The 13,828-nt window shown below is 44.2% G+C and overlaps 1 protein-coding gene across 5 annotated transcripts in view; it reads right to left on the bottom strand.

Annotated features, from left to right (window-relative positions):
• The window catches only part of LOC108043471 (polypyrimidine tract-binding protein 1), a 147,348-nt gene that overhangs the window by 12,041 nt on the left and 121,479 nt on the right, over positions 1-13,828 (bottom strand). For 4 of the 5 annotated variants that reach the window (XM_044458434.1, XM_044458435.1, XM_044458436.1 and 1 more), the window contains 5 exons: positions 10,844-11,109; positions 2,853-3,179; positions 2,508-2,793; positions 1,832-2,025; positions 1,188-1,221 (listed from right to left, as the gene is read on the bottom strand). In XM_044458434.1, coding sequence (XP_044314369.1) covers positions 1,188-1,221; positions 1,832-2,025; positions 2,508-2,793; positions 2,853-3,179; positions 10,844-11,109 — 1,107 coding nt within the window. The remainder of the gene's footprint in view (positions 1-1,187; positions 1,222-1,831; positions 2,026-2,507; positions 2,794-2,852; positions 3,180-10,843; positions 11,110-13,828) is intronic. The other variant, XM_044458437.1, reaches the window with a different exon arrangement.

Below are 13,828 nucleotides of genomic sequence, written 5' to 3'. Positions count from 1 at the left end.
GGATGCCCCAGTGGTGGTGTTGCCACTGCACCAGTGCTCCTGACTGAGTGCGGTTTTACCTGTTGCCAGTTGCTGCTGCTGTGTTTTTAATATATGTATGCACAAGTGTGCAGGACGTCGAGTCGAGTGTATTCTCATTTTCATTGTTTTACAATTTGTAAGCAGAACTTATGACAGGATAAATGGCAGGCGGACAAGACTGGCTAGCCCAAGAACGGAATCCATTCCCATTTCAAGCTGGCTGATGGATTTGCCACTGCTGCTGCTGGCAAAAAGCTATTAGAAAGCCATTTGTTGCCAGCTTTAGCCGGCTTATTCCATTTGGCAATACAATAAATACTGCCACTTGCACACGGAAAAACTGCATGGCAGCATCTCTCCATCTAAATGGGTTTTATAGCCCGATCGGATTGCTCTAAATTTATTTACTTTTCTCGCAGGGACTATTGGCTTTTGCCTTCTCTGGAATATGATCGCTTTAAGCTAGCAGTGGATTTTTAACATGAGGTCTACTATTTTACTGCTTTTGGTTTGATGGTTCCATTTTATATTTCCCACATGGTAGTTGCATTTAATGTGCAAATTGCCAGACTCTCGTTGCATACTCAAGTTTTTTGTATGGCCCTCCCTGTTTTAAGGCTTTTTCAATATTTAAAACAGTTTGTGCCGCATTTTTGTCAGCTATTGCTTTGTTAACCCACCCCTTCTTCCCTAGCGCCCACAAATACCGGAGTATAAATAATTCATGGCACTTTTGCTGATTGCACGTAAATGGCGTAAATGCCAACCGGAAACGAGGATAAAAGGAGAACATGGAGAACACGGAGAGCAGCTACACGGAGAAAAGGGTAAATTGTTGGTCTCGCTCGATTCGTACAGTGTAAATTCAATGAATAATCAAGTAAACTACTTATAAATTGTTTAAGGAGTGCAAATTTATGTGGTACACGTTGTGACCGGGCAAAGCTAGACAGGACAATAGGTATTCGCTTTTACTTTGGGGGAGAGACAGAGCAGGAGTCAGATAGGGATAGAGACAGAGATCAACTACGAATGGAGATGTGTCCACAGAGGAGTGCATTGCTGCATCTTTCCCACTAGTATTCATCCTCTAGCTTGGCCCGGACAACAAACAAATAAATAGGAAGAACTGGCAATTAATAGAGTAATCGTTTGTGCAGACGTACCAAAGAGGGTAAAGAGAGCATCAGGCGTGACCATCTACAGAGAAAAAGAGAAAATAGAGTTTGTCGTCAGTTAGCGAGAGTTTCGTTTCAGGTGTATTACAAATAATAAATAACAAAGTAAACGTTAAACAGGAAATCAACAAATTAAATCATAGAGTATGATGGATATGGACATAATGTGTGAACGTCAGGCTGGGACGCAAGGAAACAGATAGCGAGGTAGAGGGAAAGGAAAGAGGACTGTTTCTCAGGTCCCAGGCCTGTCAACAGATACACTACACATATGCACGTATAATAGAAAAATACATAACTATAATAATATTAATAGATATTTTTAATGGTTAAAATAAGTGGGGCAACTTATTGAAAAAACGTAGGCGTTTACGGAATGTAAACTAAATTGAATCAGCATAAGAGCTTGTAAAAATGGGTGACATAATGTATTAAAATTGAATACAAATTGTGTATTTTTAGCGTTCTCTTTATAATTGTTGGCTGTTTATATTGTAAAGAATACCATATATTTACTTAAATGGTGCAACCAGGGTCAAATGAGTTTTTCTTTACTTAAAAGATGGAGCATCAAATAGGGGGTCTGGGACTTTACTTTTGGTGGGACCGTATAATCTAAACACAGCACTTACCTCCTCATTTAAATTCGAGACAAGCAGAACATTCGAGTAGCCTCGCATGGCGGGAGCGGCGGTCTGCAGGGCGCCGCTGTTGGCCAGCGAGAAAGCGGCCAAGTTGGGCAGGGCGTTGCTGTAGCCGCCGGTGAGGGGAGTGCCAAGGCCCAAGGCAAAGGGAGGAAGAACTCCCGGAGCGCCCAGGCCGTTGACTGAAAGAAAACGAAACAAAAGTTAGCAATCTGTCAATTCCGAGAGTTTCCGATTAGTTGCATGCCACTTAAGCTCTATACGAATCGATAGCAGGTGTAAAGGTAAAAAGTCTGAAAGGTAAGCAAAGTAGAACTCTTGTATAAGTGTGATTTTCAGTGATCCAAAGAGGATTTCTCAATAGTAGGAAAAAAAAAAAACACCTAAGCCCTTTCAAATTAATTAAGTTTCAATAACAGGACAAGCTGCTTCAAAATAAATTGACAAAAAATTGAACTTGTAATTAAATAAACTTTACAAAATTCTTCAAGTTTAGAAAATTGATTAGAAAATAAAAATCTATTCGGTTTAATATTTTTCCAGCAAAAATCTTTTGAAAAGTTGTCCTCACTGATGGGCATGTGTCCCAATTGATTGGCGTTGGCAACATGAAGCATAGAAAAAACATAAAGGAAAAGACGGGAAAATGTTCCGCTCGTGTTACCTATTTTATCACCTGTGAGAGAAGGCCGCTGCCGGGCGGCGATCAGTAGCAGATCGTTGGTGTTCATCAGTCCGCCGGCGGTGGGCATTAGGTCCACCCCCGGTTCACCAGGTGGCAGCGCGGGGTTCGTGAAGTCGCGCGACTTGTCGTTGTTGTACTTCACATTCAGCGCCGTCAGCTTGCTGTTGTCGATGCGCAGTGTGCAGCAGCCGTTGTATATGTTCTGCCCGTCAAGGAGCGACTTGGCATGCTGGGCGGAGTTGGCGTCCGGATACTGGATGAGGGCCTGAAAAGCAAAGCAGATTATTATCTGATTATTCTTGAACAAACGTTGAGTGCTCTCACCTGGAATGAATTGTTCTTGGTGAAGGTGACGATCTTCAGCACCTTGCCGTAGCGCTGGAAGATCTGGTGCAGAATGTCCAGCGAGACGGGGTACATCAGCGACTCGACGATCACGCGCAGCACCGTGTTGGGTCCGCCGGCGGAATTCGTGTTGTTGCCGGCCGCGTTCACGGCGCTCGTGTTGTTCTGCAAAATGCCCACGGCACTGCTGTTGCTGTCGCCGGAGCTGTTGGCATTGTTGCTGGTCGCGTTGGAAGCGGCGCAGAGGGGCAGGGGCGATCCTCCCGCCGGGGACTGGATACGGTAGTCGCTCTGGACAACCGAGTTCTGAAAATAGAAAAGGAGACATAATGAGTCACTAAGTCAATTTACTGTTTCTGTTTTAGCTAGTATAAAAGTCGAAGCGGGATGGATAGGCTTTCTATATTAAAGCTTCCATAGGAAGCCAATCGGTTGGGAAGCTTATAACGAATTCAACGAAGTATGACATTAAAACATTTGTCTGCCATATATTTAATAAAAAACAAATAAATTAAAGTGACTAATAACTTGATCGTTTTAAATACAATATGGTTTCAAAATTGAACCTAAAATTACGAATTACTTTTTGAGTGTACGATTATTCAAATCGTTTGCACGGTGGTCGGCCCGTCAAAAACTTGGCGGGATCCTCATCTATACGGGAATCGTCCTCGCCAACATAAATCTCAATCAAAATCAATAATACCAAGTATCGTTATAATAAAAGCAAAAACGGGAGGTCGGGGGAAGGGGCATCTGGCGGTGACGAGGATGCTGGGCGGACGCCAGATACTCTTAGTGAGCAACACAAATTTCTTGCGTGAAATATACACGTTCTATCGGAAATCAATTTAATGTCATTCGGAAGTAAATTTATTCCTATTCGTGCTGAATTTTGATTTCGAAAATCATAACGTAAACACATTCGACCGCCCACCGTTACCGACCCACTTGCCCTCGATTTCCTTTTATTCTGCCCATTTGCGACGCGTTTTTTGTGCGTTTGTCAGCAACAGGAGGGGCCGGGGCAGGAATGGAATGGGAAAACTTCATGGCAATCCTCCCCAGGCGTGCTATTTGTTTCTGCCTTCGCCTAGATAAATTCCTTCCCATTGGAAACAAAGAGCCGGTCGACGTGAGCTTTACCTTCGCCTCTGTGCTAGCAGACAAAGTTTGAAAAAATAATAAAAATTGATTAGAATTGCCGAGTGCCGAGCTGCGTGGCTAGACGGGGCGTATGTGGGATGTGCCGTGTGGCATGAGAGCTCCATGATGATGAGGCTGCTTCATCTTCGATTGCCATGCTGGCTCTAGATGCCTGTGGGATGCCACTAGTGCCTGTCGCGGGGTTTCCTTTCCGCTGCCCGTAATTTGATACTTCACTTTTCTGATTATTATGATGACGATGACGTTGATTGTGTAAAAATTGTAATGTAATTGTTGAGAAGCGGTTGCCCATTTATTACTCATATTATCCTGCTATCTTTGTTGGGCTTGTTTAAACAGCAGAATTGGTTAATATCCACTAACTAGCTGCCAAGTGGTCATTTGGCAGGCGTTTAAGCACTTTGATAATTGTGCAGAGGTTTGTACAGACAACTCAAGTAACTAAACTTGAGCTTAAACGTGAGCTGGACTTGCAATTTGTGGAATTTATTACTGAGAAAAAGTTTATGTTAATATCTGAGGTCAAGTCGGACAAGAACTAAATTGTAAATTTAGTTAATATCATATACTAACTGGAAACATTAGAATAATATAACTCCAATTCAATTATGTTTGTTTTTTATTTATTGGCCGGCACATGAGTGTGCGAGTATTTAAGGCCAAATATTAATAGGTATTCATGGTTGCAAACTCTAAGCCAAACCAAATGTTGGGAGCACTTGCACGCATATTAGGCTAAGCCATTCTAATTATCCTGTTGGACATAGGGCGAGGGGAAAGGATGGGGAAAGTTTTGGGACCACAAACAGCAACATCATTAAACATAACAAATCGTTGTGTGCGTGCGGCTGTGTTTGTATTGGACTTTGCTTGTCGCGGTTTTGCCTGTTAATGAGTCAATTGTGCGTTCCCCATCCCGATTGTTGTTGTGGGCTGATTAGATATGCAAACACCCACTCCGCTCATCATAGGGAACAACCTCACCACATTGTTATAATTTAATATCGATGGGTCTGCAACTTCTTCCCTCCTGCCCTCTCCCCTGGGATTATATGCCACAATTGATAACACAAAATGCTTTGATAAGCGAAAAGTATTGACAACTTGCTGATAAGCACATTTATCGATCGATGCGTGTCAGTGGGAAAATCTGGACAAAAGACACACGTGTCCCCGCTTCTCGTTCACTTAACGCGGTAAAAGGGAAATAGGGAAACTTTAACCAGCCTTTAGATACTCAAGGGTTCTTGTGAAAACTATAGTAGCCAAGCTAAGATTTCGGGACATCAAGAAAAGTCTTCATATGGTAAAAACAAAAACTACTACGAAAATCTGATACTTCGCAGCTCGCTAAAAGAGTTCCCAAAAACTTTTGCAATATTCAACAAGCCGAAAAGCACTCGGCAATTGTTATATGATTTTGATGCGGTTTTTGCATAAGAAATAAACCCGGAAAATGGCTGACAAAAGGCAAAAGCTCAGGGCTGAAACCGCAGCTCTACAGGCGCCAAAAAATATTGACTCTGCTTTCACTTAAGGTTTTGCATAAATATTTTTGTTTCATAGCGCTTTCGTGTGCTTCTGTTTTTTTCTTGCGGACGGAAGTTTATTTTCATTGCAATGTCACCCAGAGTGCCGTACCTTGGCTTCCCCCCGCTCTTACCCCATTACGCCCCTTCTCCCTGACAGGCACACTTTAAACTGCATGGCGAGTCCTTTCGAGCAGGAGGAGGACTCAAGTGTCGTCGCCCCTTTTCGAGAGCTGGTTGAACCGAGGGCTTAAGTGTTCGGGCCAAGTTAGAAAGTAAAGCATCTACAGCTGCTTGGCCACAGTCTGCGCCGGATCCCCCTCTTTATTGGCCAGGAGGAGCTGACCTTTTCGGCGCTCTGGCAACTGGAAGAGGGAAACTTTTTTGGGCAACTACCACTACAAGTTATGAACTTGTGTAGTTAAGTTTTAAAGCTGAGCTCGGGATTATGTATAACTTTGCTGTGGGTCGGTTATCTGCTGCGTGGTTTTTACGGTCAAGCCAAACAGAAGAAGTTGCATAAAGTCGGGGGAGGAGCAGCGGTTTCAGTGCCAAGAAACCATATTTGTCTTATTTATGCAAAAGGCGCACAAAAATAGCAACCGCGCCGAGTGTGTTAAAAGCCTTTGGCCAAAATATTCCACAAATACGACCATAAAACCGAAAGGCTTAAATAAATACGAGTTACGCAAAGTAGCAAAATCCACTGGCCAAAAAACAAAAGTAAATACGCCTGCGAAAACAAAGGAGGGAAAGGAGAGCGGGAAAAGGCACTTTCGGGCATCCGTAATGCAAAACTAATCAATACAATGAAAATATTGACACAGCCGCTGGAAAAGTCAGTGCATACATGAAGTTGTCAGTTGTCAGCAGTCGGTTTCTAGGGTTTTCTGGGCTGTCGACAGTTCCACCGTTGTTATCCTGCCGCTCTCAGCCCTCTTCTCTATTCGGAACTCACGTACTGCGAGACAATGTAATTTAAATCCATTTTCAACACGTCGCCAATCAAAATGGCAAAAAGCTTTAGCGCGGCACAAGTATAAGCAAACATTCGCATCCGCATAACTCAAAGGATCAGGCAGCAGAAGGCACAGCCACATACGCGATGCTCCTGCTCCTCGTCGCTGTTGTGAAAACAATAAGATTAGCTTACTTTTGCTTTCGACGGCGACGAAGAGCGATGAGCGGGCGGTCGGAAAAGTAAACGTGAAAATAAAATGGGAAAACAGGAAAACAGCTAAGAAAAGCACACGCCAGGCAGCGCATAGAAAAATAAACATTGAGCAGATAGCTGATAGCATTCGGCGGATAGCTCGGCATATGTGAAGATGTTTGCCTGGGCGAAATCCTTTAACTGCACAAGCCTGAGAGTTAGACAAATAGCGTGCCGAAAGAAAAGGCCCATAAGCTGGTTTTCCCGCTTTTCCCACCCCTCCCCCACGGAATTGACAACCTGTCAGCAGGAGGTGCAAATTAAATAACACATTGAGGTCTCTGTCACTGAGCCGGGCTCATATTATTAACACCAAATCAAATGTACGGTGTTATCCCCGATGGCCTGTTATTTATAGACATGCGGGCATCAGCCATCACGAATAAGACTTTGCTAATCAGTTTGATCCTTTCTGTGGCCTAATCGCTTAACATTTGTATTAGTTCTGTGCCAGTCGTCGTCGCTTCCCCTCCAGGTGTCAAACGCGGTGTAAATTAATCCCACTTCGTGTTCCCGCCTAATTTTCATGTGTGTGCCATTAATTGACAATTGCTGTCCGTCACTTGCCTCCTTTTGTGTTTTTCTTGGCCGGTCGCCATTGTTTGGTCTGGCAGGAGGCGTCCGTAAAATGCGGCTCTCTCTGTAGTCGGCAATTTAATTTAATTACAAGGTAACCTTATCACTGGAGGGAAAGCGAGCACCTGCCCACGTACACTCAGACGAGTGCAAGCACATGCAAACAAGCGCTTGGGAAATGCATTTGCATTTGCATCCAGTGCACTTCGCGAAAATATCTTTTCCAAAAAAGATAGCGAGAGTTCTTGCTGAGAAATTCTCATTCAATTAGCTTTTTGCTTTTCAATTCTGATTTAGGAGTCAAGCGTTTCTCTTGTGATCTTCCGATTTACACAAGGAAATTTACAATTTTCAAATTGTTAATCTGAGTTTTTGGCGACTGTATAGCAGTTGTTTGGCTGCTGCAGTTTGGAACCCAACCGATGGGCTGCAGTGGCTCGGCACTTGCTCAGCTCCATTGTCCTGTTCCCGTTGGGATAATTTGGTGTTTCGGCGGCGAGTGCCAATTATGATGATTACCAGAATTGGCGTTCGCAACTGAACGCGCGGCTCCCGCTGAGGTGATTCATGAGGTCGAAGCAATCCTCACTGTGAATGCAACGATTAATCAATTGTGCGCATCTAATGAAGCCCGAATGGCAGCGGAGGAGCGCCGCCAAATGTTACACTGGAGATTAGACCAGGGATTGGCTGCCCTTTGTTGCGAAATTATATTTCAATCTAATTCTTTGTGGGCCGTGGGCTAATTCCGTTTCCCCCGAGTGGCTGTCAACCCTTTTCGGCCGTAAAAGAGGCAAGGCTCAAAAATTAATTTATCAAAATTACCCAAAACAAAACTGGCCCACAGAGCCAACAGATGCGCCCCACAGTCGTATAGTCACACAAACAAAACAATCAGATGTCAAATTTGAAACCCACTAAACAATGCCAGTTGCGGACCTTTGGGGTTGGGTTTTTGGCTGACTGTGAGGCTGGGTTGCTGAGTGGCTGCTGGGTTTCTGTGGGCAGCTCGTTGCGGTCGTAACCGCGTGAACTTGCCAGTGCATTTATCTTCATTTCTGGCATCTTAGTCAAGGGTCGCCGCAGCGTAGGAGCAGACGGAGAAACCCTAAGACACTAGAGTGAGGAAAATAGTCACAGAAAACCAGAGCCAGAAACAGAGCTCCCTGGATGAAGGAGGAGCGAAGCAAAGGTGAAAGGACATCCCAACGACATGACATATTAGAATCCTGTTACGCAGCAGCAACAGCAGCGTTGCCGGTTGACTGCCAAATTGCCAACATAAATGTCGGAAGGGTGGGGAAAGTTGGGTGGTATAGCTGCAAAGTATGCTACAGGATTTTTCATTTCTGTTGCTTGGGTTTCCCTCCTATTTGTTTTATTTTCTATTCCATGCAATCACTCAGCCGTTGAAATCACACATGTGTGCGACTAGATGTCTCCTTTACTGGGATGTGTGTGTGTGCGGGCGGGGGAGATGATTTGGAAATCCTGTATTGCTGATTTGCTGTTGCTGCTGTCGTCGCAGCTTTCGCCTTCAGGTGCGTGTCGCCTCCTTTGCTGGGGTTAAAATCCCTGAGGGCCATGCAATGGATTTGTCTCCCGCTCGGTGGAGATGAAACAGAATTTTCCCTCTCTTCCTTTCGTGCTTAAAGCATAAAACCTTTGCCAACAGGAAATTGACGAAAATTCGAAATTTACGGAAATACCCAACTAACGAGGGAATTAAAAAGGAGTTCTCCTGAAATTGCACAAGTCCCGCACTTGACAGCAAACGTCTCCAGCTTCTGCTCATATGATTTCTTAAGTTTCGCTGCTGCCTGGTCGCCGACAACAATTCCCTAAGCATCTTATCTGAAGCTTGCCACATTGCAGGAGCAACAGCGACAGCAGCAACACAAACAGCAAATGACAGGCGGCGAAATATGACGCAAGACGCAAGACGCAAAAATAAAGGAACAGTCAACAGTGGCTGGGCCAGGGCGTCAAACAATCAACTGAATGATGCACAGGTGGGCCGCCAGACACAGGACACAAAAGGAAGAGCAGGCAAACCCAAGTCAAGACATTCGCACAATGGACATGGGCAGAAGAAAGAAAGCTGAATGAAATGAGAAATTGTATAAATATGTTGGCAGCAGCAGCAGCAGCGCACACAAGATTAAACCTCTTCCACTCGCACAAACACACTCTCCTGCATTTTAAGAGATTTTCCACTACAGAAAGCGGCGGCAGCGTTGACTTTTCCACTCGTCTGACTTGTCTCACGTTGTCTGCGGGCTAACAACAAGGCCTTTTACCAGGATTAGTAGTTAACAAGAGAAATCTGCCCACGCACACAGAGATGGGGATACACACACGACGGTGCCCCACAGCCAAAAGGTAATCAGTGAAATGTAACTATATTGTTTGGTCTAGCTGTGTTGGTGTTGCTGCTGCCATTGTTGCTGCTGTGTCACCTAAGTCATAGGCCCGCCCCTTGTCTGATTCTTGTTTTTAGCCCTCGTCCTCGTGTTGCTGCTGTTGCTGCTACTGCAGCCTCTTAACCTTTTTCGTTGTTGTTCGTGTTGCTTCTGCCGTTTCCGTTGCCGTTGCGATCTCTTTTTAAGTAGTTTGCTTTTGGGCTCAGCTCACCACCACCAAATCCTCCACCATCAGCTGGTGCACAGCCCAGCCAGCAAAGGTGACAACCCCGCTTTGGGTTTTGTCCTGGCCGATTGTTGCTGCTCCTACTGCCGTTGCCGTTGCGGTTGCCCACCCCTCCACTTCCATTTAAGTAATCAAAATATGCTTTTGACTCCGAGCTAAGCAGCTGGCATCCATGCTCCGTGTGCTGGTCTCCTGATTCGTTTGTCTCCTTGGTATGCGTGCGGTTTCATTTGTATTTATGCTCGCCCTCACTCCGCACTACTCACTCGAAATTTCTGTGTGGGCTGTCCGCAAAACCCCAAAAACTATGCGTTTTACTGCTTTTGTCAGACACGTGTGTGTGTGCGGCCATGTGTATTTATTTGAAAGCTTTTTAAACTTTGTCTGTGACTTTGTGGCTTACGAAATTAAAATTAGAAATTGGTTTAGAGCACCCACAAATATAGGCACGCGCTCAAAGGGTGTTCGAGTATGTGTGCATTTATGAAAGGTCCAAATCTCTTGAGGAACGGGTTTAAGTTCCCCAGAAAGTGTAATTAATCAGACGGTTTGCGAGGCCGACCCACATTTGCATATAAATCGCAGTTGCTTCATTTGTTTCCCCTGTCCGAAAACTTAATTGCCACATTAATAACACTTAAGACCGGAAGTTATGCCAACAGCAGATATTGGGGAGTCTTAGGGATTACAGCTAGCAAAGTTTATCTTTCCGATGATTGGATTTTATAACTATAATAGTTATGGCTTATTAAGTCACCCAAGAAATTCATGTCGGGTGACCTATTATTCATATTGGTCACCTATTATGAATAAATTAAGAATTGTTCTGTACTTACGTTGTGACTCTGGTCGGTCTTCAGCTCGCGATGATTGGAGAATTGCACGTAGACCATGCGGCCGCGCATTTGGGGCGGATTGACTGTGTAGCAGGACACCATTGACGTGGCGGAGATCTCGTCGGCCATCTCGATGAACGCCTGGTTCTTGCCCTTGAGCACCAGCACGTTGGTCACGCGTCCGAACGGAATGCCCAGGGCAATCACATCCGACTCGCCGGACTCGTTTGGAATGTTGCGCAAATGGATGACTTTGGAGGCCTTGGCTGCAACGGAAAAAGGGGAGAATAAGCGAACGTTTTTAACCAATTGAAATATTAAACAGGTGACAATCCCTACAGGTCTCTCTCTCTCTCTCTGCCCCCTCCCTAGCAACATTCTGGTCTCTTTTGGAGGCCATCTCCGGCTCACTTAATGGCCAGCGCTGTCTGCACTTCCGCTTCCGCGCTTCACTTAATTTGTTTATTTTTGGGTTTTATTTGTTGGCTGCCTTTGTTGCCAAAGCAGACTGGGAGGGAGCAAATAAAAACGTTGATAACATGGCCAAACTCCGCCACATTTGTATACACTTGCACGGTTAAGCCAGCTGCAGGGGGCAGGGGGAGAGTGGCACCGCCATAAATTCATTCATTGCACACTTTCAACGGCTGTGAATAATCCAGCAGCAACACGGCGACAATGTCCGGCACACAGACAACGTTTGAGGCTTTTAGGCACTCGTCGTCGTTTTTGCAGTTTCCCTGCTTTTGCTTTTGCTGTCGCCTCTCCTCCGCTTACTTGTTTGTTATTTTTGCATAAATAAAGAGCCCCACCCACTTCCACCCCCTCAAAAGCGGTGCTGCAGAAATGGGATTTAGGCTGCCTTTGGCCTGGTAGCGATTGCAGCCACACTTCGGGGTATCCCTGCAACAGCACTGAGCGAATGGTGGTACCGGCTAAGGTTTATCAAAACCTTCAAAACTACTGAATCATCATTTTAATCATTAGTGTTTGCGAATTCCAAATGTAATGATAAATATCCTATAATTTATATTCAAACATTTGTAGCGATCGGATTATATGGAGTATTACAATCTCAACTCTCGAAAACTTTTATCAATTTTCGAATAAACTTTTTCGGTAAGTGCATTGCCCCGAAAGTGCCTTAAATTTTTATAAACAAAGGCAAACAAATTTGCCACTCTTTATGTGAAAATGCAGTTGCAAAGGAATAGGAAGAGTGCGGGAATCTGTCTGGCGCTTAGTCAACACCTGTTAATGTGTTGGTTTGTGCGCTTTTTATTTTCTGTGGCACCTGCAGGAGAACAGTTTGCTGTTCATATGCAAATGAAATGCAGTCGCCTCCTGCCCTCTTCCGATTTTTACACTCTGGTGTTTGCTAAACTAGTCGACACATGGTCAGAGATAGTCCACAGTGAACGTGGTCTGGAGTTCCGGACGCAGTCCGTATGTCTATTTCATTATGCTCAAATTTAATGTAAACTTAACTATAACTATAACAATAAATGAAAAATTAAGGTGAACGAAATATTAAAAGTAAACGCTCAAATTAACTCAAACCATCTGTTATATATTAGACATTAAATGCGTTAATAAAATTAAATAATATTCTGATCTAGAGCATTTGGTGTCTCGACACTTTTGACTGCCCCGATAAGTGAGCTACGAAATTTAAAGATTGAGATAAATTGAGAGTTGGCTCTGAACTTTCTCATATAACTCATAATGTAAAGGGGTCATTATCCGGCCAATTCCCCACATTTAATCACAGCCCAGACGATGGGGGTCAATGTGCCGATTTATTTCACAATGCCAGAAATCCGTGCCGCAGGACCTGAAACGGTCCTTCCCCTAAACCACTTTCTATGAAGCTTTGTGCCTGCAAAAGGGAAAAGTCGAGCAACTCTGAGAGGCTCAAGTTCCGAGGCTCGAAGTGCACTCTGTGAACTCTCCCTGCCCGCCGGTCAATGCTGAATACAACTAATCGGAAATTACACTTTTTGATTAGTTCGAAACGGAAATGAAGCCGAAACGAAATTATGCAGCAGGGCCAGGACCTGTGCGGTCGTTATAGTTGGGCATTCAGCCGACCGAGCGGCAGCTCAAAAATTTATTAAAAATCAATGGGCAACTGCAGGGCGATGAGATCTGCTCCATCACTCTGCCGCCCCACAACTCTCCATAAATAACAGCCAAAATCAAAAAGACTGCGAAAACTGCTGTGAATCGAAACTAAATAAAAAGTAGGGATGGACGAGCGGGCCGGAAATGTTCTGCACGAGACAAACAACAAATCAAGTGCCGTTGGCCAGTTGTGGAAAAAAACGTCGACGGCGAAAATATGTAAAGGCATCTATCATGCATGATGACGTTGTGCCCGAACCAAGGGTAAAAACTGGCGAAATTTGTGGATTTTTGACGTTCCAACGCCAACAACTCAATTTATTTTTATACCCTCGCCGAAAGTATTATAGCTTCAGCCAAAAGTGTGCAACTCAGTGACATCTCCGATACTATAAAGTATATATATATATTGAAATAAACCGGATTGAACGACTATTTAATATAGCTTTTATAGAACCAATCGGAAAAAAAGTAAAAAAAAATTAATAACTTTTGTTGTTTTTCAAGGTATGCGGATATACTCCAAAATACATAAGAAAATCTAAATAGCCTCATTGGTTTTAAGCATACTCGCATAGAAATCGATCTAAATAATACTACGTTTTTGTAATAGCTGCAAAGGTATATAAACTTCGGCTTGCCAAAGTTTGATTCCTTTCAGGTTTCTACTCTTTCTTTTGCCAAATTTGTGCTAAATTGAAGCAAAGGCCGCTGCCTGATGGTGTGAAAACAAGAAATGTCACTGCAATGAGCGAATCGACAAGCGTTTCAGCTGTCGGAGCCTTCGGCTGCTGCACTGGATCAAAGGAGAGCGGAATAATTGAAAGGGAAGATGGTGCCGAGCGCTGACGAGAACCGGAA

The sequence above is a fragment of the Drosophila rhopaloa genome, unplaced genomic scaffold (genome assembly GCF_018152115.1).
Source record: "Drosophila rhopaloa isolate 14029-0021.01 unplaced genomic scaffold, ASM1815211v1 contig_167, whole genome shotgun sequence".
Classification (NCBI taxonomy): domain Eukaryota; kingdom Metazoa; phylum Arthropoda; class Insecta; order Diptera; family Drosophilidae; genus Drosophila; species Drosophila rhopaloa.
Note: the sequence above shows the minus strand (reverse complement) of the source record. Positions and strands in the feature narration are given on the sequence as shown.